The sequence below is a fragment of the Camelina sativa genome, chromosome 7 (assembly GCF_030686135.1).
Source record: "Camelina sativa cultivar CO46 ecotype springtype chromosome 7, ASM3068613v1".
NCBI lineage: Eukaryota > Viridiplantae > Streptophyta > Magnoliopsida > Brassicales > Brassicaceae > Camelina > Camelina sativa.
The window spans coordinates 30,673,119-30,695,235 of record NC_141886.1 but is presented as its reverse complement, the minus strand read 5'-3'; the positions used below and the strand labels follow the sequence as shown (position 1 = coordinate 30,695,235).

At 37.7% G+C, this 22,117-nt stretch overlaps 6 protein-coding genes and 1 pseudogene across 8 annotated transcripts; 4 read left to right on the top strand and 3 right to left on the bottom strand.

Annotated features, from left to right (window-relative positions):
- Nucleotides 1-22: 22 nt before the first annotated feature.
- LOC104703226 (V-type proton ATPase catalytic subunit A) lies at nt 23-5,045 on the bottom strand. 2 transcript variants are annotated; one of them, XM_010419197.3, is made up of 21 exons: nt 4,725-5,045; nt 4,417-4,497; nt 4,035-4,161; nt 3,874-3,929; nt 3,717-3,773; nt 3,489-3,600; nt 3,372-3,409; nt 3,141-3,242; nt 2,893-2,949; nt 2,728-2,799; nt 2,542-2,643; nt 2,397-2,459; nt 2,185-2,317; nt 1,962-2,068; nt 1,661-1,855; nt 1,407-1,493; nt 1,213-1,317; nt 932-1,029; nt 757-835; nt 559-647; nt 23-465 (listed from the first exon to the last, which is right to left on the bottom strand). In XM_010419197.3, exons 1-21 carry the CDS (start codon nt 4,860-4,862, stop codon nt 351-353), a joined length of 2,013 nt encoding a protein of 670 aa, XP_010417499.2. In that variant the 5' UTR covers nt 4,863-5,045; the 3' UTR covers nt 23-350. The 2 variants fall into 2 exon arrangements, with proteins under 2 accessions (XP_010417499.2, XP_010417500.1); XM_010419198.3 differs by having other exon boundaries at nt 4,417-4,558; nt 4,725-4,889.
- LOC104703225 (reticulon-like protein B22) lies at nt 5,029-6,680 on the top strand. The gene is made up of 4 exons (XM_010419196.2): nt 5,029-5,274; nt 5,772-5,913; nt 6,085-6,154; nt 6,361-6,680. Exons 1-4 carry the CDS (start codon nt 5,108-5,110, stop codon nt 6,474-6,476), a joined length of 495 nt encoding a protein of 164 aa, XP_010417498.1. The 5' UTR covers nt 5,029-5,107; the 3' UTR covers nt 6,477-6,680.
- Nucleotides 6,681-6,731: 51 nt separating this feature from the next.
- LOC104703224 (uncharacterized) lies at nt 6,732-8,182 on the bottom strand. Its single transcript, XM_010419195.3, has 2 exons — nt 7,655-8,182; nt 6,732-7,151 (listed from the first exon to the last, which is right to left on the bottom strand). Exons 1-2 carry the CDS (start codon nt 8,055-8,057, stop codon nt 7,078-7,080), a joined length of 477 nt encoding a protein of 158 aa, XP_010417497.2. The 5' UTR covers nt 8,058-8,182; the 3' UTR covers nt 6,732-7,077.
- A 157-nt stretch (nt 8,183-8,339) lies between these two features.
- On the top strand, nt 8,340-11,693 carry LOC104703223 (protein SHOU4). The gene is made up of 5 exons (XM_010419194.3): nt 8,340-8,722; nt 9,423-10,353; nt 10,513-10,668; nt 10,779-10,990; nt 11,084-11,693. The coding sequence occupies exons 2-5, from the start codon at nt 9,508-9,510 to the stop codon at nt 11,274-11,276; spliced, it is 1,407 nt and encodes a 468-aa protein (XP_010417496.1). The 5' UTR covers nt 8,340-8,722; nt 9,423-9,507; the 3' UTR covers nt 11,277-11,693.
- A 259-nt stretch (nt 11,694-11,952) lies between these two features.
- On the bottom strand, nt 11,953-13,976 carry LOC104703222 (ubiquitin-conjugating enzyme E2 35). The gene is made up of 8 exons (XM_010419193.2): nt 13,658-13,976; nt 13,465-13,492; nt 13,244-13,330; nt 13,092-13,150; nt 12,718-12,759; nt 12,549-12,622; nt 12,346-12,443; nt 11,953-12,225 (listed from the first exon to the last, which is right to left on the bottom strand). Exons 1-8 carry the CDS (start codon nt 13,691-13,693, stop codon nt 12,188-12,190), a joined length of 462 nt encoding a protein of 153 aa, XP_010417495.1. The 5' UTR covers nt 13,694-13,976; the 3' UTR covers nt 11,953-12,187.
- Nucleotides 13,977-15,574: 1,598 nt separating this feature from the next.
- LOC104703221 (EP1-like glycoprotein 4 pseudogene) lies at nt 15,575-17,088 on the top strand (annotated as a pseudogene). The gene has a single exon (XR_015561362.1). The product of XR_015561362.1 is annotated as an EP1-like glycoprotein 4 pseudogene (transcript).
- Nucleotides 17,089-20,314: 3,226 nt separating this feature from the next.
- LOC104703220 (EP1-like glycoprotein 3) lies at nt 20,315-22,015 on the top strand. Its single transcript, XM_010419191.3, has one exon. The coding sequence runs from the start codon at nt 20,560-20,562 to the stop codon at nt 21,883-21,885; it is 1,326 nt and encodes a 441-aa protein (XP_010417493.1). The 5' UTR covers nt 20,315-20,559; the 3' UTR covers nt 21,886-22,015.
- The last annotated feature ends 102 nt before the right edge of the window (nt 22,016-22,117 follow it).

Below are 22,117 nucleotides of genomic sequence, written 5' to 3'. Positions count from 1 at the left end.
GAAAACAACTACATCCAATATAGGTTTTGAACATTAATAACTTATTGAATGAATTGAAAGGGTATATCAAATCAAATATATGACTCATATTGGCTGTACCTTATTACCATCGAAATAACATAAAACAACAAATCAAACATATTACACAGCGCAGCACAAGCACAGCCGGAGAATCATGACGCTCACAGAGCTATAACTCAATCGACCGAACAAACCGATAAATAAAATATCGACCACTATGATAGTTGTTGGTTCAAAAACACAAGAAAGAGAACATGAATGAAACCTCTTTCTCCAAAAACAACCCAACTGGGAGTATTTTTTATACTCGCTGTGGAGACGGACACAGCTTACCGAGTTTCATCCTCCAAAGCACGGAATCCAGCACTGAGGTCGTCGTACAATTTCTTGAATTTTGCCACCAGTGTATCCTCCCCTTCTGCTGGGTCTTCGAACTTCTGCGACCTGTAATTTCCATATTCGATTTCAGACCATTTCATTAGAGAGCTATGTACCAAATTTATAGATAACTGAGGGTAAAACAAATAGTTTGCTTACACTAAACGGTAGAAAAGATCTCCCAAGCGATGCTTAATGAGAGTGTAAGTAATCTTTTGACCGTCCATTCCAGCAGCTCTCTCAACCGCCTGTGTATGACAACATTTAATGGAATTTTGTTTGAATATAGACAAACCAATTGACCTAAATCCCCACTTAGCCTAGTAGATCATTTATGAATCATCTCATCTTATTTACCTGGTTGGCTAGGTTGTAGAAATGGATAATGTTACGCATCATCCACACAGACTTGTAGAAAGGGCAGAATTTGTCATATCTGTCAAAGATTCATCCAAAAGATTCAAATGTGAATAACCGTTGAGAGAGAAAGATAAAGAACTAAACCAAAACGAAGGGATCCAACAAATCTTACGGTGTAAACGCGTTTTGAGCAAGGTAGTCTTCCCTCAATAGCTTAGCTGTTTCCAAGGTGATTTTGTCACCTTCTGCTAACGCATCTTTTCCTACAAGCTGCACGCAAAGCACAATGCGCGGGTCAAACAAGTTCCTTTCAGAAAGAATTATGTGCTAAGACTGACTTTCTTCTATAACTCGAGTCAAGTTTAGAAGCCAAAAGAATATTGTTCAAAACAATAAAATGTAAATCGCTGAGACAAGAGTTCATTAGTCACGACATTAGTAAGTGACCCGTACCTGGACAATTTCATTCAGATCGTCTTCTCTCTGCAACACCTCTCTGGCCTTTGTCCTGATGTTGATGAAATCTGGATCGAACTTCTCATAGAAAGATTCCAACGCCTGAAGAAAAGAAAAAGTAACTTTTTATGTAAACACGGATTCGAGATAGTAAACCAAGATAGGTTTAAACTGAGAATACATAAGCATACCGTTGAATACTTTGAGTAGGAAATCAACCAATTAACAGAGGGAAAATGTTTTCTCTGGGCAAGCTTTTTGTCCAAACCCCAGAAAACCTGCAGAAGAAAAGAAAACCAACCAATATGGAAGAGTAAGCACTAAACTTAAAAGTAGAGAAAAACCATGCTAATACGAGTCTGCTGCAGATCTAAAACCAAACATCATCTGGTTCATCTCAATCAACAATGGAAGATAGAGAAGCAGCCATGAACGAAATAATCACCTGCACAATACTAAGGGTTGCAGAAGTAACAGGATCTGAAAAGTCTCCTCCAGGAGGTGAAACTGCACCAACAATTGTAACACTTCCATCACGTTCTGGTCCACCAAGACATTTTACTTTACCAGCACGTTCATAGAAAGATGCTAGACGAGCTGCTAGATAGGCAGGATATCCACTGTCGGCAGGCATTTCAGCCTAGAAAACAAAGCAAAAATAGGTGTAAATAAATTGAAAAAAAAAAGTGAGATGAGGACAACAAAAACATCCATATAGGCAGCAACAGTGAAATGCAAAAGATTACCAGTCGTCCTGAAATTTCTCTCAATGCTTCTGCCCAACGGGAAGTTGAGTCTGCCATCATACTAACATTGTAGCCCATATCTCTAAAGTATTCAGCGATTGTGATTCCTGGAGTTCACATTAGAAATAATAAAAAAATGAGCATCGTAATTAAAAAAATTGTCATTGGAAGTTGGGAAATGGGCTTCATCAAAAACCATTAACTCTGTATTCCTGAACATTACCTGTGTAGATTGAGGCTTCACGAGCAGCCACAGGCATGTTAGAGGTGTTGGCAACAAGTGTGGTACGTTTCATGACAGATTCCTCACGGCCATCAGGCAACGTCATTGTCAATTGTGGGAAGTCCATAAGAACCTAACTTATGAGAAACCAATCAGATCAAATGTCTGATTTGTATGAACAATTTGCAGATTCAGAATGAGAAGAAACATACCTCAGCCATTTCATTTCCTCTCTCTCCACAACCAACATACACAACAGCATCGGAGTTGGAGTACTATGTATATAAGAACAAATTAGCTTTGGAAATTCAATATATCCAGTAATTAAGTGGAACAAACCAGAGTGTAACAACCTACCTTGGAAAGAGCCTGACTGATAACAGTTTTCCCACAGCCAAAAGCACCAGGAATGGCACAGGTTCCACCAAGAACTGAAGGGAAAAGGGCATCAAGGACACGCTGACAACAGGAAAAGAAATCAATCAACAACACACATCTTCAATTGGCTATCACCGTTGTAAGAAAAACTAATTGACCAATCACCTGCCCAGTAAGTAGAGGAGTATCGGCAGCAAGCTTTGATGCAACTGGCCTAGGGGTACGTACAGGCCAGCTCTGACATAATATCAACCAGACTAATTTAATAGGTGAACCAAATAGCTTAAAAATTTACGCTTGCAAGTAGGAAGATTAAAGATTCATGCAAACCTGAAGCATGGTGTAAGATTTCTTGATACCCTGGAATTCAAGCTCAATCACTGTATCCTGGGAAATGAAAATCACCGACAAACAACCATGAGCAACAAGCAAAACATAATCTACAACAGGAAGTGATTACCAATTGATCAAGTTAGGCATAAATTAACTCAAACGTTGCAGGTAAAGATATCCAGGAAGGTACACATTACAAAATGTATAAATTTATCATTGTTTGAGAGAGTAACTTAAACTCAAACCTTAAGAGAATATTGACCAGCTGGAGCAATGTAAGTAATCTTCCCCATGGCATCCGGAGGAAGGGCAACATGGTGATTCATCAAAGTGTTCTCAAAGACAGTCTGCAATCCAGAGTTATATTTGACTATCAGAAAAAACTATCCCCAGTGTAAACAAAGGAAACACCACAGTAACTGTGTAAAATATGTTCCCTTGCCAAAAGCAGATTTAGGAGAGACCAATAAACTTACAGCATACAAGTCACCACCAGTTATTGTGTCTCCCTCGACTGCAAACACGTTGAATTTAGTTGACCATCAAGATTAAGACCACTTCAATAGACAGAAGTATGCAGTAAAACACATTACCAAATTTATTGGGCTGGAACTCCCAAGGACAATCTTTGTCAAGAGCTGGGACAGACACACCCCGAGGAATGTACACATCACCGGAGATTCTCGCAATAGTCTTCAAAGGCCTCTGTGAGATATGAAACCAAAGAATCGTGAGAAGCCACAGTCTGTCGTTTGTAATGGTAAAACAAATAATAAACGTCAAACACTTGATGTCTGGCAATAATCTAAATCCAACTGAACCTGAATTCCATCGAAGATATTTCCCAAAATTCCTGGTCCAAGCTCCACAGAAAGTGGCTGTAATTAAAGGCCAAATTATATGTTAGCTACAGATGAATAACCCTATGGGAAAAGAGAAAAGAAAAAAAAGAAAGCCAAGATAAAGAGAACCACGAACCTTGTGTGTTCGAAGAACTGGATCATTAACTGTTAATCCCGCTGTTTCCTCGTAAACTGATAAAAAGGAAGTTGTCAAGTATCAACTAAAATATCTTACTTCTACAGAAGCCCATGTGCAAGTAAATTACACTAAAAAGAAGCAAAGGAGAAGAAACAAACCTTGGATAGTGGCAGAATCTCCTTCAAGACGAATGATTTCCCCAATCAAATTATCATGCCCAACACGAACTAACTCATACATAGCAGCACCGGCCATACCATCGGCAACAACAACAGGCCCTGAAACCTGCATCCCAATACTTGTATATTACCAATCTGATTACGAAAAAATGATTATGACAAAAGAAACATGAAATCTCTTAGAACTTATCAGATCAGATCATAAATTCATAGACGAGCTACTAAACCGAGGCGGAATCAACCGATTCAATCACTGAGAACTATTAGATCAAATCTAGTGATCCCACCAATCCCAAAAGCTAACATCGCAGAACAGGAAAAAACCAAATTGAAACAAGATCGAACGGAAATGGGATAATACCTTACGAACGTAACCATACTCGCTCTCCTTCTCATCGTCCTCGAAGGTCGTAAGCTTTCCTCCGTAAAACGCCGGCATTTTCTAAGCAATCAGAGATTCAAAAACTCAAAATCCGATCGACGAAATAATCGAAATTCACCTCCTACAAAATGCCGAGATCCGATCAAAACAAACAACAAATAAGAAATCGCCAACGCCTCGAAATAGAGATCAGAGATCGATGAATAAGAAAACAAAACTCCAGGTTTCGATTCAATAAATCAGAAAGAAACAAAAAGGATCATAGAGAGAGAGATAGAGATCCTAACCAGTGAACAGACAGGAAGAGTGGTCACAAGAAGAAGAGAGAGGTGGAGGCACGTAGATATTGAAAGAGTTGGAGAGAAGTTGATCTGATTGACAAATCGTGGAGCGATCCTGTACAGAACTCCACACGATACGCTCATAGATCTGACTTTGTCGTTAATAGCCACGTGACAATATTAATTTATTGGGCTTTATAATATCTAATTACGGCCCAATAAGTGAGTCCGTTTAGTCAACAAAAGACATACACACGCTTGAGAATATCTCTCTCTCTGATCAAGCCGGAAAAAATCACAGAAAGTGATCAGTTTTATTTTTTTCTCGGGAAAAGTTTTCTGAAAGGGAAAGCAAGTTTTATTATCAAGTCAAGTGGGTTGAGAGAGAGATGGGAGAAATGGGGAAGGCGATGGGATTACTGATTAGCGGGACGCTTGTGTATTATCACTGTGCATATCGCAACGCAACCCTTCTCTCCTTATTCGCCGATGTTTTCATTGTTCTATTATGCTCCCTCGCCATTCTCGGTCTCCTTTTTCGCCAACTCAATGTCTCGTAAGTTCTTTTAGACTAAATTTATCGATTCTCTCTGTTTACTGTGTTGGATTTTGTTCTTCGGTCTCTGATTTTAGTAACCGGGGAATATTATTTGGCTCGTTTGATCTGTGACAGAAAGTGTGATTGCTCTCTCCATATGTTTGTCGAATTAGGGTTTTTTGCAATTAGTGATGTAAGTTTGATTGTGAAATTGATCTGCTTTTAGATTTCATGTCTTCTCCCTGTGGATTTTGGTTTCTTTTGTTACAATGGTTTTTGATGCACATTCACAAACTATAAAGGCATGAACTGAAACTAAAGTCTCTTTACTTATTTTGGGTGAGAATCAGTGGTGCGTCGATTTACTTTAACATGTTTCATTTTCCTATCACTTTACTTTAAATCATCCTAGAATTGGCAATGGTTTCATGATCGTCTGTTCCGTAGTGTATAACCCGTTTCAAGACCCTTGCTTTTTCAACCACATGGTTTACAACTTTATAACTCTTCTCTAGGGTACCAGTGGATCCACTAGAGTGGCAAATATCACAGGACACAGCAAGTAACATTGTTGCTCGTTTAGCTAATACCGTTGGAGCAGCAGAGGGTGTTCTCAGGGTTGCAGCAACAGGACATGACAAGAGACTTTTTGTCAAGGCAAGTGTTTCTTTAGTTACTAACTTACCATGTACAAGATTAGCATCAATCTATTACCCACAGAGTTTCTCTAGAGCCCTACTGTCTGTTACCATATAAATGCATTGCTGATTGTTAACTAAGTAATTGTGTTCTATACTGAAGAGGTTTCTCTTTCGCTTTTCCCTTTAGGTCGTAATCTGCCTTTACTTCTTATCAGCTCTTGGGCGACTCATATCAGGTGTAACCGTTGCTTATGCAGGTAAAGCATTCACATTTCATCTCAAACTTATACAAAGTTTCACTTAAATGTGGAAGAGTGTGTAGTTATCTGATGAGTAGCATTACATACCAATATGTCTGATTTCATAGCATTTAACAGAAATTGGCCATTTGGGAAACCTTCTTCATGCCTGTGTCAAATATTGCAAACCAATGATCTCTGACTAGTTCTTCTCCCTGAAACAGGACTATGCTTGTTCTGTCTCTCCATGCTCTGTCAGAATTCTCAATCTCTTGGAAACTGTGTGCTAAAACGAGGAAATGCTGAGATTTTAGAACAAGAAGCAAATTCTGATAAATAAAGCTGTCGAGCATTCGTCTTTATTTGTTTTTTTACTCATGATCACATGTTCATAGCCTCAGAGTAGCTTCACCTTATGTACACTCGATTTGTATAATGTCTGGTGGAAATTGTAATGATAATGTTTCCCTTCCACCCCATATGTAATTACAGATCCTAAATTAACTGTATTATTCTCTTCACAGTATTTACGGATCTTTAGGCATACACTGCATCAAACAAAACAGTCTGCAAAAAGTGCTATGAGAAGTGAATCTGCAAGCTAATGCGCATATATACACATGAAAACTGTTATAAACATGATTCAACAAACTGTTATAAGGAAGATTACATGAAAACACAGGGCTAAGCCACAACACCTTTTCTTATTTGAATTTACATTTTCAGAATTGGATAGGATCTGATCAGTCTGTAAAAGGTTTGCTTACTCTACCCTATCAAAGAGTCTAAACTCTAAACCATGTCACGTCTTTGCAGTTGCTCTTGATGATTCGAATCTTCATTGATTCCTTTTCTTAAAATCTACAAATCTTGAAGAGCCCGCAAAGTTTTTATATTTGTTTCATCTCTTACCCAAACATTGGTTCGACGAGTTATGGGGTCTACCCTTGCTCGTCCTCAGAGTGAGATGCAGTATTTGAAGTCACCTCCGTCTCCATTGATTGAGGCTGTACACCTGTAATAAAAAACAGAGGCAGATCAGGTTTTAAGAGATGCTCAAAAGACCAAACATTGTACCCCAAAAAAAAAACATCTTTAAGACCACAAGATCGCCACTGAAGTAATGCAAATATCTTAAAGATCATTCTTTTATATAACTGGGTGGGTTATTCGACAATAAGCATCAGCAACGAGTTAACTAACACTACAATTCAACTTCTCAACCATAAAAGAAGAAACTTGTCCCATGATCACCACAATACCTATCGGAAAGACTCTCTATGTTATTATTGATGGTGGTAACCCATTTCCATCAGTGATATCGAAACCAGTCATAACTTTCAACAATAACGATAAGCCTAAATGCACCTAAGTGTTACAATGCCAATGCAGATCATAGATACCGCAAAACTTGGATTCTTGGTATGTAAAAACCAAAGCTTTTATAAAACTACGAATCAGATTCATCAACAACAAAGCACATACGATCAGACAAGAAATATAAAAAAATAAAAAAACCTTTGATGAAGTAATCAGAGGAAGGCCATCCCCGAACAGATGAGAGAGAAATAGATTCTTCATCAGAGATAGGATTGGCCAGCTTCTCAACGAGCTTAGCGATCCCATGAGTCTGGGATCTAGGAGGTGGAACCCAATAAGAAGCACCGGGAACAAAAGGGAGCCAATCCGGAGCGGATCGGCGTACCATTATCCGGTGGACAGCATCTTCCAACTTATGGAGAAGAGGATCCGATTGCGATTGCGATGCGGCGGTATCGATCTCGTAGAGCTCACCTCTACGGTTTGACCGGCGATTCGAGGATTGAGATCGGAAGAAGACGGTTTGAGATGAAGGGAGAAGAGAAGATGCGACGAAACGGCACCGAGAGAGAGAAAGTGAAGGAGAGAACGATCGAGCCATTGCAGAGATTAGGAGACAGAACAAAAAGATGGGTTTGGTTGGAATTAGTTTGGTTTGTTCCTTTAATCTAGTCTTTTTTTAACTAACGGATAAGGAGAAAAGAACATTCTATTTCATTTCTTTTTTCACTCGTTTATTTAATTAGGGGTCCTAATAAATAACATAATATCATATTTGGTAGCTAAGATCTGATAATTGATAAGAAAAGGCTCCAACTTGATAATAATTACAGTATACACCCTTACTTTTAAACACATTCTGATAGAACTACCGAAACTCTTTACCAATAAAATTTTGACAGAGAAGGAAAACAAAAAAAAAAGTGTGTTCTTCTCTTTTTCTTTTTCCTCGGTTGGTTGTCCCAAAAAAAAAATAAAAAATCTCCACCGCTTTGAGAGAAAAAAGTGGGAAGAGGAGAGAGAGAGAGAGAGAGTGAGATTGAGACAACGCACCAACTGTTGCGCGGCTCAAAGAGATCTCGATCGGGATCCACACGACGGAGATAGAGAGAGAGAGTGAGAGAGTGAGCTACGGATATGGGATCTCAGCTGCTACTTGAGTGTTGCTTCCGTTTCGTCTTCTACTGTCACTCCCACAGCTCCAACTATTTTCCTTGATAGTTTTCTTTCTCGCCGGAAAGCTTATTACAGTACACTCTCTCTCAGGTGCGAATCGACGCCGCCTTCGTTTCGTTTTCCTCAGATTGGTTTTTATTGTCTTTCTGTGATCATCTACTTCATTTTTGGGGGTTTAGGTATTGTTTTGGTACTTGTTCAATCTCTTTTGTGATTTGAGGATTTTGTTAGACGATCTGAGTTCGATTTCTGCTCAATCGTATATGAGATGGAAATTGCTTCTAAATCCCAGAGATCTCGCTGTGTTTCAGGGAATCAGGCTAATAGAACTTGAGATTAGGGTTTTGATTTTTTCCTGGTTTCTGGGACACTTATTTGGTTCCTTTTTGAAAGTTATGGGAAATAGTTGAGCAATTACTTTGTAGATCTCAAGTGATATTAGTGTATTACAAATTCTCAGAATACATATTTAGTAAGTCGCAGTGGTGCTGGATCTGTTGGAGATATGGGGAGGTTTTTGGAAAGGGAAAGTGTCCAATCTGAAGTGATAACTAAACCCATATATATATTTAGTTTTTGGGTCCCATTTTCTCAGCATTTAGGAGTCCTAGTCATTCTTGCAGCATACAAGTCCTAGTCATTCTTGGTAGTATAGGATGTTGAAGCTTTTTGGTCGATTTTAATTTGTGGTGTTAGCTAGTGTTTTCGCCTGTCACAGCTCTCTAAATATGCAAACCAAATATGTAAGTATCTTACCCATTTCTCATGGGTTCCTGTTTTGTTCTCGCAGGGATTTGATATCCTCACGTTTTACATTGTTTGTGGTGCTAATCTAGTCTCTAGCCAGTTTGAGGTTTCCTGAAGAAATTTTTTTAATGGGTTCAAGATACGCATCTCACCAGCTTAGCAATGGGCTCTTTGTGTCTGGTCGCCCAGAGCAACCCAAAGAAAAGCCTCCAACAATGAGCTCAGTAGCCATGCCATACACCGGGGGTGATATAAAAAAATCAGGAGAATTGGGAAAGATGTTTGACATTCCGACAGATGGGACTAAGTCAAGGAAGTCTGGCCCCATAACTGGAACTTCTTCAAGAAGTGGTGCGCAATCAGGTCCAGTTCCTAATGCAACCGGTCGTATGTCTGGCTCTTTAGCTTCTGCTGGCTCAAATTCAATGAAGAAAACAAATTCTGGGCCTTTGTCTAAGCACGGGGAGCCATTAAAGAAATCCTCTGGTCCGCAATCAGGTGGTGTAACAAGGCAAAATTCCGGCCCTATTCCTATACTCCCAACTACAGGTCTCATAACGTCTGGGCCAATTACCTCGGGCCCTTTAAATTCATCTGGGGCTCCCAGGAAAATTTCTGGTCCTCTAGACTATTCTGGTTCGATGAAGACAAATATGACTTCCGTTGTCCACAACCAGGCAGTAACTACCCTTGGTCCAGAAGATGACTTTTCCTGCATGAAGAGCTTCCCCAAGCCTGTGCTGTGGCTGGTGATACTTATATTTGTAATGGGATTCCTTGCTGGAGGCTTCATTCTTGGAGCAGTTCACAATGCAGTTCTCCTCATTGTTGTGGCGGTCTTGTTCACAGTTATTGCTGCACTTTTCATTTGGAATATTTCTTGTGAAAGACGTGGTATCATAGATTTTATCGCTCGTTATCCTGATGCTGATCTTAGAACTGCCAAAAATGGTCAATACGTGAAGGTCACTGGGGTAAGTCTCTAACCCAAAAATTACTGGTTTTGTGCATTTAGTCTTTGCTACTGCATTGTCATGGGAAATGATGAAATATTATTTGTTCTTCCTTCCATGGTTTTGCTATCCCTACTATGTTTATAACACTGGTTCTTTTATTTATTTTTAATTGAAAAGGTTGTCACCTGTGGTAATGTGCCTCTTGAATCATCCTTCCATAGAGTTCCCAGATGTGTTTACACGTCTACTTGTCTATATGAGTACCGTGGATGGGGTTCAAAGCCAGCCGGTGCTTCACATCGTCGTTTCACATGGGGTCTGAGATCAGCAGAGGTTAGTAGTGGCCTGATGATATTTCAATTCACGGAAAAAAGTTCTCTTTCAGCGTAAAATCACTGAACTGTCTCTAAATGCATAAACCTTGCACCTACAATACATTGCAGAGGCATGTGGTAGACTTCTACATTTCTGATTTCCAATCTGGGCTCAGAGCATTGGTCAAAACCGGAAACGGTGCAAAGGTAACACCTCTCGTCGATGATTCTGTTGTCATCGATTTTAAGCCAGGAAGCGAGCAAGCCTCTCCAGACTTTGTAAGGTGGTTGGGTAAAAGGAATCTAGCTAATGATGATCAAATAATGCGGCTTAAAGAAGGGTATGAAACCACAACTTGATGAAAAGAATGATAAAAGCTTGACAGAGTTGCTAAAAATTATGTTTGTCTCTGTGATGCTTCTTCCGCTTGCAGGTATATCAAAGAAGGAAGCACAGTAAGTGTGATTGGAGTGGTTCAGAGAAACGATAACGTGTTGATGATAGTTCCAACGACAGAACCATTAGCAGCTGGTTGGCAATGGAGTAAATGCACATTCCCTGCAAGTCTTGAAGGAATTGTATTGAGATGCGAAGATTCGTCCAACGTAGATGCAATTCCTGTCTGATCCGGTAGTAGAAAGTCTTTCTTTACAAACTTCCACGATTGGTAGACGAAAATCTCACTGTTCCACTTCGGCTTCATCAATATTTTTCATGAAATCTGAAATGTGTTCTTGGTTGGTGGCTTTTCGCTCTCTACTAATGATGATTCCTTTGGTTGGTGATTTACGGTAGTGTTTTCTTTTTCTTTTCCCTTTTCCTTTAATATTTCTTATTTTTTATATCAAGTTATTATTACACTAGGATGATAATGATGGATGTGGATTTCTTTTCTATGACTTAATTTGTGTTGTGGGCACTTTTCTTTGCCTGATGGTTTGTAATTGTAAAGCTCTGCTAGTTATTCTTTTTTCGACCGTATTTGTGATCTAATATAATTGGATGATCTTCGTTTGGAATGTAATGAGCCTGTTGCATGTGAATTGTGTTTCTTAATTCCTCATTATTATCCATCCTAAGATCGAGTCTCTCCAAAAATACTACAGAAACACCTCGTCGCTCAAATGAATAGCAAGCATATAACACACATCAAAGTTCAAACCACCGGAATGGCTAGTTACGAACACTTTTTCTTCACTTATTGTATACATTACTTACCTTCACTGCCAATTTGTACCAACAAAATCAACAACCTTTGGATTTCGGTGAAACCTGGAATTTAGGGAGCTTGAGAAAGAGTACTTTGGACTCGAAGAACCTTTGACAAACTTCAAATATGAAAAACGTGTCTCGATCCTATAAGTAATGATACAGTTATTCAGAGAGATACAACTTAATGGAGACGAAAACACGGTTTTGTAAGTACGCGGGGGAAGAGCCAGCAAGATATAAGCTTTCTTATAACTTTGATGTTGAGATAGATTTCATCAAATGTAATGTTATTTGGATGAAAGAGATCTTTTCACCCTCCAACCCATTACGCGCCGCTTGCGTAAAGACGGGTCCATTCTTTGGCTGCACAGATATAGTTCGCAAAGATGTGAGAGACGCCAACATAAGGTTTAGAAAGAAAACAAGAGCAAATGGAGTATCGTAACGAATTAAACTCAAAGTTCAGAGTTTAGATCACATCACCTGTCTCCACAGCTTCTGCCTCATTACTCTTCCAATGCTTAGCAATGTTCTCAGACAGCGGATCATCTGGGTTTGGTGCACTCAGAAGAGCTTGAATACTTTTTTAAGGATTGCACCCATCAATAGAATCAGAAAAGCAGTCAATGCCTAAGAAACCATTGGTTTTTTGGCAGGATAGAACCTAACGTAATCAGATCATATACCTTAAGAGCACTGTTCGTATTTGTAGTGCAGGGCTCCATTTGTCCTTCAGGATATCAAGACATATTCTTCCCAGCTGTACATGCAAATAGACAAGTTCAGGAGCATGTTGGTTGGTTGTGTGAATAATAAAGGGAAAAAGAAAAAAAAGAGGAAGGATTTCCAACAGACCTTGTCAATGTTAGGATGGTATATCTTTGTGAGAAACCTAACCTGTTACAAAAAAATATATCATTGAAAGAGCTAGCAAGTGTTAGAATATAGAGAAATGCTCTCTACACAAACCATTTCCAAAAACTAAAACGTTCAAGAACTGAATCCACTAAACCCATATGACAAGAAATGAGACATTATATTTTAAGTCAGTCATAATCCACCCAGAGTCACCGTCCTCAAAGATCATTTGGTATGTATACAAATTCCCAACCAATACTAAATAACTAGATTCTTATAGCTGACACTACCTATATTATAAATCACCACCGGATGCAAGGACTTCATAAACTAGAATGAAAATAAAGGGCCACATATCCAATGGAACTTACCTTGGGAGCAGCCATAGGGTATTCTTCAGGCAAAAAGAGCTCCAACTTGAAAACTCCTCCTAGAAAAGAATTGCGCTATTAGCAATCTTTGTTTGACATAAACATGTTATATGAACATCATATAAAAATTAGAAAGGAAAAAAAACAATTACCTTCATAAGGTGATTGTGAAGGACCAAGAATCATAACATTGAAATAGCGCATATTATCCTCAGAAGGAGAGGCACTTATACCGGGAGCTGCAGCAATCAATCCAACAAAAAAAAATCAGATTATATCTTAAGTCTACCAACCAAATTCAAACCATAGAAATCAACGCTATTGAACTCAAAAAAAAAAAAAAAAAAGGCAGGAAGAATCAAAGAGGTTTTACCCGGTTCACTGAGTAGACGTTGAGTCTCCTACCAGAGATCACCCACGGAAAAAGCATGAATCAGATAACAAAGTGACCAGAGATATCAAAAATTCGGTAATTACTCACTCAGCTGAAGTTGCTTCTCGTCACATCGAAAAAAACTCAAAAAAAAAAAAAAAAGAGATGAAAAGGAGATAGGAGAAGACAAAACCTTGATGATTCTTCGCGGCAAATTACTGTTGGCCATTATCGCTTGCCGCCGACTCCTCCGATCGATCTAAGAGAGAGAGAGAGAGAGAGAGAGAGTTAGGGCTTTTTTTTTAGGGGGAGCTGATTGATTTGATAATGGAGAACAACGAGTTTCGTCGTCGTCGTGTCTCGAATCTGACGACGTGATCCTCGATGATGATTTTTAATTCGATTTCCTAAATCTATCTCTAAATTTCCACCCACACTCAGACAAATGAAAATAAATAAATAAATGCAATTTTTGTTTATTGCAATTTTGACTTTTGTCAAAACTGTCTGGTGGGCTTTTCTGTCCATTAAATTCCTTTATATGAGGCCCATATTTATTAAAGGGCCTGTTATTAGTAATTTATTTCTATTTAGGATTTTTTCTTCTCCCTAAAATATTGATGTGGTAGATTAAAATAAGAAAATTTGTTAAAAATGCAACAATCGATTTGGGGAAAAAAGAAGAGGGTAACAATGTTTTTAGTTCTCTTCTAATTAACTACGTGAGGTTATAGTTTAACCTTAGTTAACATTTCATCATTAGAGTTAACAGTTGTTATATCGTAAGTATTGATCTACCATTATTGATAAAACGAAGGCTTTTAAAGAGAACGAAAATTAAACCAGATATGTTTTGGAAATTTAATAATTAGATTAATTAAACCGCAAAAAAAATATTAGATGACGTATTTTTTAGGTTTTTTCCCAAAAAAAATTGGAATGATTTTTTTACTTTAAATTTTCTTTACATAGCAAGCTATCTAAAGTCTATATTTTCTCTTTCAACCTAAAAGTAATTATAAATTAATTTACAAATAAAACTTTAATTTTTTTTTAATATATGTAAAATTGGCAAAGCATCAATTTATTAGAGACAGAAAGTATAAGTTTATTTATTTGTCTAGTAAAAGTATGAACACTGCATAATGAATACAGAGATGATGAATAGTATTAAAGTACTGTACTAGACGTATACTTATTTTTTTATGAATTCGAGTTTCTAAGCGTGATATTCTTTAATCATTTTACTATAATTTTATTTGTATATTAACAACTCAATAACTATCATATACGTATTCAGATAAAGTTTTTACTTTTCACTAAGTCGTACTATTCTTTTATATACTAAACACGAGTTGGCTGGCACATGGACCCTGAAAATAATCATTAACAATTGGAAAAAAAAAACGTTGCCAAAACTCAAAAGGAAAAATTTAATAAAGTTGAGCCGCCGGGTAAACCTCTTTGAAAAAGAACTCTCAATCCATTCATTGTCCGTTTATATTTTGTTGTAAAGCATCTTCAAATTTCTTTAGATATTTTCTTCATTTTGTTTATAGCTAGGAAGATATATTCTTCATTAACAGCCGTCTAACAATGAACGATGAGAAAATTTTGTGTTTTGTCAACATATATAACTATATAAGGATAGTTATCTCAAATTGCATGTGCTTGAATTATTTCGAATTATATCTCTCAATGCTAACATGAGTAGATAAATAATTAAAACAAATCCAACGGGACGACCAAGAGCATATTCCCGGTGGCTCGTAATCTAAAATGTGTACGTCGGCCCTATCTGAATGCGCGATATATTTGGGTTCAATACCCTTTCGACATACTCTAATATATATATATAATGCAAGTATAGTTAAAACTAAAACCCGACAAAACAAGTATAATAAATAATGACTCACTTTGTGTGAGTCATATGTTATATAACTTATAAAGTGGCTTTTAAATGAATATTTTCACTCTATACCCAAAAGAATCAATGGATTATTGTACAAGTTGTTTCAATTTTGTATACAAGTTTGTTTCACTTCACTTTACACCGAATAGAATCAATAATTTATCACACACCCACTAAAGTGACGAGGTTTTCCTTTGGCTCCTCCTATAAAAAGAAGCTCACTCTGTATACCCAAAACACACCAATATCCATCAAACACATATTACAAAAAATGGAATTCTCAGTCACATTAGCTCTCTGCTTCACTCTCTCCATCACTTTGATCGGAGCACAAGCCAAAGTTCCCGTCGACGATCAATTCCGAGTGGTCAACGAAGGAGGCTACACCGATTACAGTCCGATCGAATACAACCCCGACGTACGTGGCTTCGTCCCCTTCAGCGACAACTTCCGTCTCTGTTTCTACAACACAACCTCAAACGCATACACTCTCGCTCTTAGGATCGGAAACAGAGCCCAAGAATCCACTCTGAGATGGGTCTGGGAAGCAAACAGAGGCTCACCTGTCAAAGAAAACGCGACGTTGACATTCGGCGAAGATGGAAACCTTGTACTCGCCGAAGCCGATGGTCGTGTGGTATGGCAAACGAACACGGCTAACAAAGGCGTCGTGGGGATCAAAATTTTAGAGAATGGCAATATGGTAATATACGATTCCAATGGAAAGTTCGTATGGCAGAGCTTTGACTCTCCGACCGACACGCTTCTCGTCGGACAGTCTTTGAAACTCAACGGTCGGACCAAGCTCGTAAGCAGACTGTCTCCATCGGCCAACACAAACGGACCGTACAGTCTTGTCATGGAAGCCAAGAAGCTAGTCTTGTACTACACGACAAACAAAACCCCAAAACCAATCGCTTATTATGAATACGAATTCTTCACCAAGATTACACAATTACAGTCTATGACGTTCGGAGCCGTGGAGGATTCCGACACTACGTGGGGTCTACACATGGAGGGTGTGGACTCTGGTTCTCAATTCAACGTTTCGACGTTCCTCTCGCGGCCGAAACACAACGCGACGTTGAGTTTTCTTCGGTTAGAGTCAGACGGAAACATCAGAGTTTGGAGTTACAGCACGTTGGCAAGTTCCACAGCTTGGGACGTGACATACACGGCGTTTACTAACGTCGACACTGATGGTAACGACGAGTGTAGGATCCCTGAGCATTGTTTAGGGTTTGGTCTGTGTAAGAAAGGTCAGTGTAACGCTTGTCCTAGCGACATAGGTCTTCTTGGTTGGGACGAGACTTGTAAGACTCCGAGTCTTGCTAGTTGCGATCCCAAGACATTTCATTATTTCAAGATCGAAGGAGCTGATAGTTTTATGATGAAGTATAACGGTGGATCATCGACGACGGAGAATGCTTGTGGGGACAAGTGTACGAAAGATTGCAAATGTTTAGGGTTTTTCTACAATAGGAAGAGTTCGAGGTGTTGGTTGGGTTATGAGCTCAAGACATTGACCAAAACCGGAGATTCTTCGCTGGTTGCCTATGTCAAGGCTCCTAATGCTAGCAAGAAGTCAGCTCTTGCCATTTGAAGTCTAAATTAACTAATGTTTTTGTGAGTTGTTTTGACGAATAATAAGGCTACGTTTGTCGTTTGTTTCTTCTCTTTTTCTAATAAATTATTGCTACTGGTTTATCTTACTTTTTTTAATAGCCTGTGTCGATGCTTAAGCTACATCGTAATAAAATTAAGTGAAACTCATTATTATCTACAATTCAAATGTTTTCAGATTTAGTATCATCATAAAATATTATGCTTAGTCAGTGATGCAGTAGAACTTACGTGCACATAACACTTTGTTTCTCAGAACTATGATTACTTAATAAGATGCGTGCTACGACGCCTTGACGCGGCGTCACCTTAACAGAGACGGTCTTCTGTCTCGCTTTGCTTACCAGTTTATTACATATATAAAGTAGAGATATCTTTAAGTACATTTTTGTGTCATTCTCTATTCTTTTTTATCTTTGTATGTATCCAAACCAATCTTAACTAAATTTTCAAAAGTACTCATAACCAAACACAATCATTTTCTTATTTGATAATATTAATTTCCTAAAATCTATCTATCTAATTTAATTAAATATGTTAGATTAAAATATAATTCTCCTTTCACTTTTATTTAATCTTATATTTAATTATTTAAATTAATATTTAATACATAAAATTAATAAAATTTTAGATTTTTTTCAGCATATAATGTGATTTGAATTTTTATAAACAGATATTTATTAAAAATTGTCTTAGGATATTTGTAATCAAACAAGTATATCCACATATAGAGCTCGGAATACATTTTTGGAGTACAATAGGGTGCTATCATTTTTTGCCAACTTCGGGTCGGGTTTTTAACTAAAATTATAACCGATTCAATTATCCGAATCCTCCTTAAGATTGCCGAATATTTTGGGCCGGTTTTTAATCTATAACATACTTATTTACATCCAATTAATGTCAATTAATGCCCATTGTATCTTAGGAAATATCTAATTTGCATGACGACTTTTTAGGACCGAGTTTGACAAAGGAATTGATAACCCAATTTATGTAATCACATCCTCTTAATCACATCTCTATAATATAGCAACTAATTCAAGATGAATACATCTTAGGAAATATCTAATTTGCGTTTAATAAACGATTACATATTTGGTAAGATCTTATTAGCTTTAAATGTACACTATTAATCCAATAATATCAATTGAGAATCATAATAAGAATATGTCAGATCATTCATTACTAAATCATAACTAACAAATCGTAAAATGTATATTCTCAACTTGCGAATCAAAAGTTTCTACAAAGCTCTACCTACAACCGTTAACAGTATATATATCAACAAAATAATAAACCGTGGTGTATTACCCGTACACCACGGGTAAAACCTATTTACATATACATAATTATATAGTCTTTTAAATATCATGCAGAGTTTTAAAACTTTACATCGTTTTCATTGTTAGCTCTTTATTTTTAAAGTCAACTTGAAAATTTGCCAGGTGTTATTTGTAGTTTATCCATATCAACCAAACGCTTTCGATTGCATTACTTTTGAAAACGTAATCAATTATTGAACTTTTGAATCAAACAAAAAAAAGTTAACTATGGAACAAAAGGTACAGTATACTTAGCAGTTAGCGCTATTCTTCATTTTTCTTTCTTTTTGTCAATTGATTTAGTCTAATTAAATCGATGGTACAAATTAAAGCCCAAACCAGAGAAATAGTGTCTATCAATACAAAATTTTAGTACAAAAATCTAGCGTTTGGAACAAAAGAATCGGTTTTAATTAGTATGACGTGGATTCCAACATCTGGTTGTTGATGGGTTGGTACTGTGACAAATTGTTGTTCTATATATCGAGCATGCCCATAAACATTTGTTACTATGAAACATTGGTACAATTGGAGCTGAAGTAGATACACATGCATAGCTATGAGTTAATAAGTTTCTAGATCTCATCTCCAGACAATGCCTTTTTGGGGTGGTTTGGTTCTCAAGTGATGCCTCTCTAAAGAGGCGGCTTATCTCGTCCTCACGCTATAGTATGTGAATAATTATAGGCTTTTGTAATTGTTTTGTCGGTGGAAATGGTAAATAATATGGGTTGGTAATTGATTGGCATGTTAGTCTGGCTGGGCAATGAATATATATTTTTATTTTCTCATAACAGTTGGTCGATATTATTGTATCTCTGTCGTAATACTCGCATGTAAGCAGTCAACAAAAATTAGTATTTTTAACGGCTTTTTTGTTCCTATGATAATTTGCGTTATGTCTATGTTGATATGTTTTGTAGATAATTTCCTTTCTACGCTATCTATTCAATGCGATAATCTTAAGAGCTTTACGTACGTTGTGAGCTGTGATTAACTTGTCTTAGCTAATTTACAGCATCGTATAAATATTTAAAACAAAATCACATGTTAAAATTCATTTTCATGAGTCAAACTTTTTTTGGAATCCCCACAAATTTTCAGAACAAAAAAAAGAGAAACTCTTTTGGGAATATTGTTTTTCATCTAATAGCAACTTAAGCTTAACAAATTATCATCTACTTAAAAACTTATTGTTTTATTTACGACATTAATTATACTTTTATGGGATATGCTAAATACAAGTTGGCACATGGACCCAGAATAAAATGTTGCTAAAAATAATTTAAAACAAAAATATATATAGCCGTCGAGTAAGACCCTGTTACCCCACACACCTGGCAAGCCGCCGGGTATTGGGACACACATGTACACTAAAGCTCCGATCTGGACCACATATACAGTATTTAATTCTTTATCCATTGTCCGTTTATTTTTGTTAAACACCTTCAGATTTATTAATTAACCAAGTAAGTGGTCAGAATAGTACAGATTTATATCAGAAAGACAATTAACTATTAACCTTAGTTATCTTTAGATAAACTATATCAAGTTGCATTTATTTGAATTATATCGAATTCTATCTATAATCTATGTGAATGCGACGTGAGTCAATAAATAATTAGGATAAACCCAACGAGACGATATAATCGAGTATGAGCATCTTCGCGGTGGGGCTCATCATAAAAAGTGGTTGGTCGGGCGGTCCTAATCTAAACGCGTGATTCATTTTGTTCGATTCAATCCGCAGCTCTAGTTAGTACCATTTTCGTATTTATTTCACTAATGTTGATGTGCTGTGCAAGAAAGTATAATAAAATATAACTAAAAAGTATTAACTAGCTTTGAAGAAAAACATGTCATACTTCTGATAATAATAAATTGTGTAGAAGATCAAATTTGTATTACTATAGGAATAAATAACAAACTGTAATCGTTGACTGGGTTTTGCTTATCTAATCGTGCACGGTTTAGCATTGAGATTAAGATAAGCTCTTTCAAAAATGTTCGAAAACATTCAAAAAGAAGAAAAAAAAAAACTTCGAAACAAAACCAGCAAAACCAGTAGATTATAGGAAAACAAAGACCAAAAAAGTCGTTTAAAGTACTCTTTAACAAAAAAATACTCTCAAAAATATTATTAAAGCAAAGACTTCCTTGGCTCTCCTATATATAGAAGCTCTCTCTGGTTACCCAAAACACATCAATATCCATCAAACACACACATATAACAAAATGAATTTCTCAATCACATTAGCTCTCTGTTTCACTCTCTCCATCATCTTGATCGGAGCTCAAGCCAAAGTTCCCGTCGACGATCAATTCCGAGTGGTCAACGAAGGAGGCTATACCGATTACAGTCCGATCGAATACAACCCCGACGTGCGTGGCTTCGTCCCCTTCAGCGACAACTTCCGTCTCTGTTTCTACAACACAACCTCAAACGCATACACTCTCGCTCTTAGGATCGGAAACAGAGCCCAAGAATCCACTCTGAGATGGGTCTGGGAAGCAAACAGAGGCTCACCGGTCAAAGAAAACGCGACGTTGACTTTCGGAGAAGACGGAAACCTTGTACTTGCCGAAGCCGATGGTCGCGTGGTATGGCAAACGAACACAGCTAACAAAGGCGTCGTGGGGATTAAAATCTTGGAGAATGGCAATATGGTAATATACGACTCCAATGGAAAATTCGTATGGCAGAGCTTTGACTCTCCGACCGACACGCTTCTCGTCGGACAGTCTTTGAAACGCAACGGTCGGACCAAGCTCGTAAGCAGACTGTCTCCATCGGTCAACACAAACGGACCGTACAGTCTCGTCATGGAAGCCAAGAAGCTAGTCTTGTACTACACGACAAACAAAACTCCGAAACCAATCGCTTATTATGAATACGAATTCTTCACCAAGATAACACAATTACAGTCGATGACGTTCGGAGCCGTGGAGGATTCCGACACAACGTGGGGTCTACACATGGAAGGCGTCGATTCTGGTTCTAAGTTCAACGTTTCAACGTTCCTCTCGCGGCCAAAACACAATGCGACGTTGAGTTTTCTTCGGTTAGAATCGGACGGAAACATCAGGGTTTGGAGTTACAGCACCGCAGCGACTGCGACTGCTTGGGACGTGACATACACGGCGTTTACTAACGACAACACTGACGGTAACGACGAGTGTAGGATCCCTGAGCATTGTTTGGGGTTCGGGTTGTGTAAGAAAGGTCAGTGCAACGCTTGTCCTAGCGACAAAGGGCTTCTTGGTTGGGATGAGACTTGTAAAACTCCGAGTCTCGCCAGTTGTGATCCCAAGACATTTCACTACTTCAAGATCGAAGGAGCTGATAGTTTTATGACAAAATATAACGGTGGATCATCGGCAACGGAGAGTGCTTGTGGGGACAAGTGTACGAGAGATTGCAAGTGTTTAGGGTTTTTCTACAATAGGAAGAGTTCGAGGTGTTGGTTGGGCTATGAGCTCAAGACATTGACTAGAACCGGAGATTCTTCGTTGGTTGCCTATGTCAAAGCTCCTAATACTAACAAAAAGTCAACTCTTTGAGGTGTGAAAGTCATATGAAATTGTTGTGGTTTAGTAACGTCAAATTTCGTTTGTTTATCTTTTTTTAAAAAAATGGTGTACTGATTCTCAAGCTAAATCGTAATAAAGTGAAGTGAATCAATCTCTGATATACGTACGTATCTAGTATATTCATAAAACACGATGCTTTGTCAGTACCCCCACATGCACCCAATGTATCATTATTATTATTTATTTTCTATTTTTCTACGAA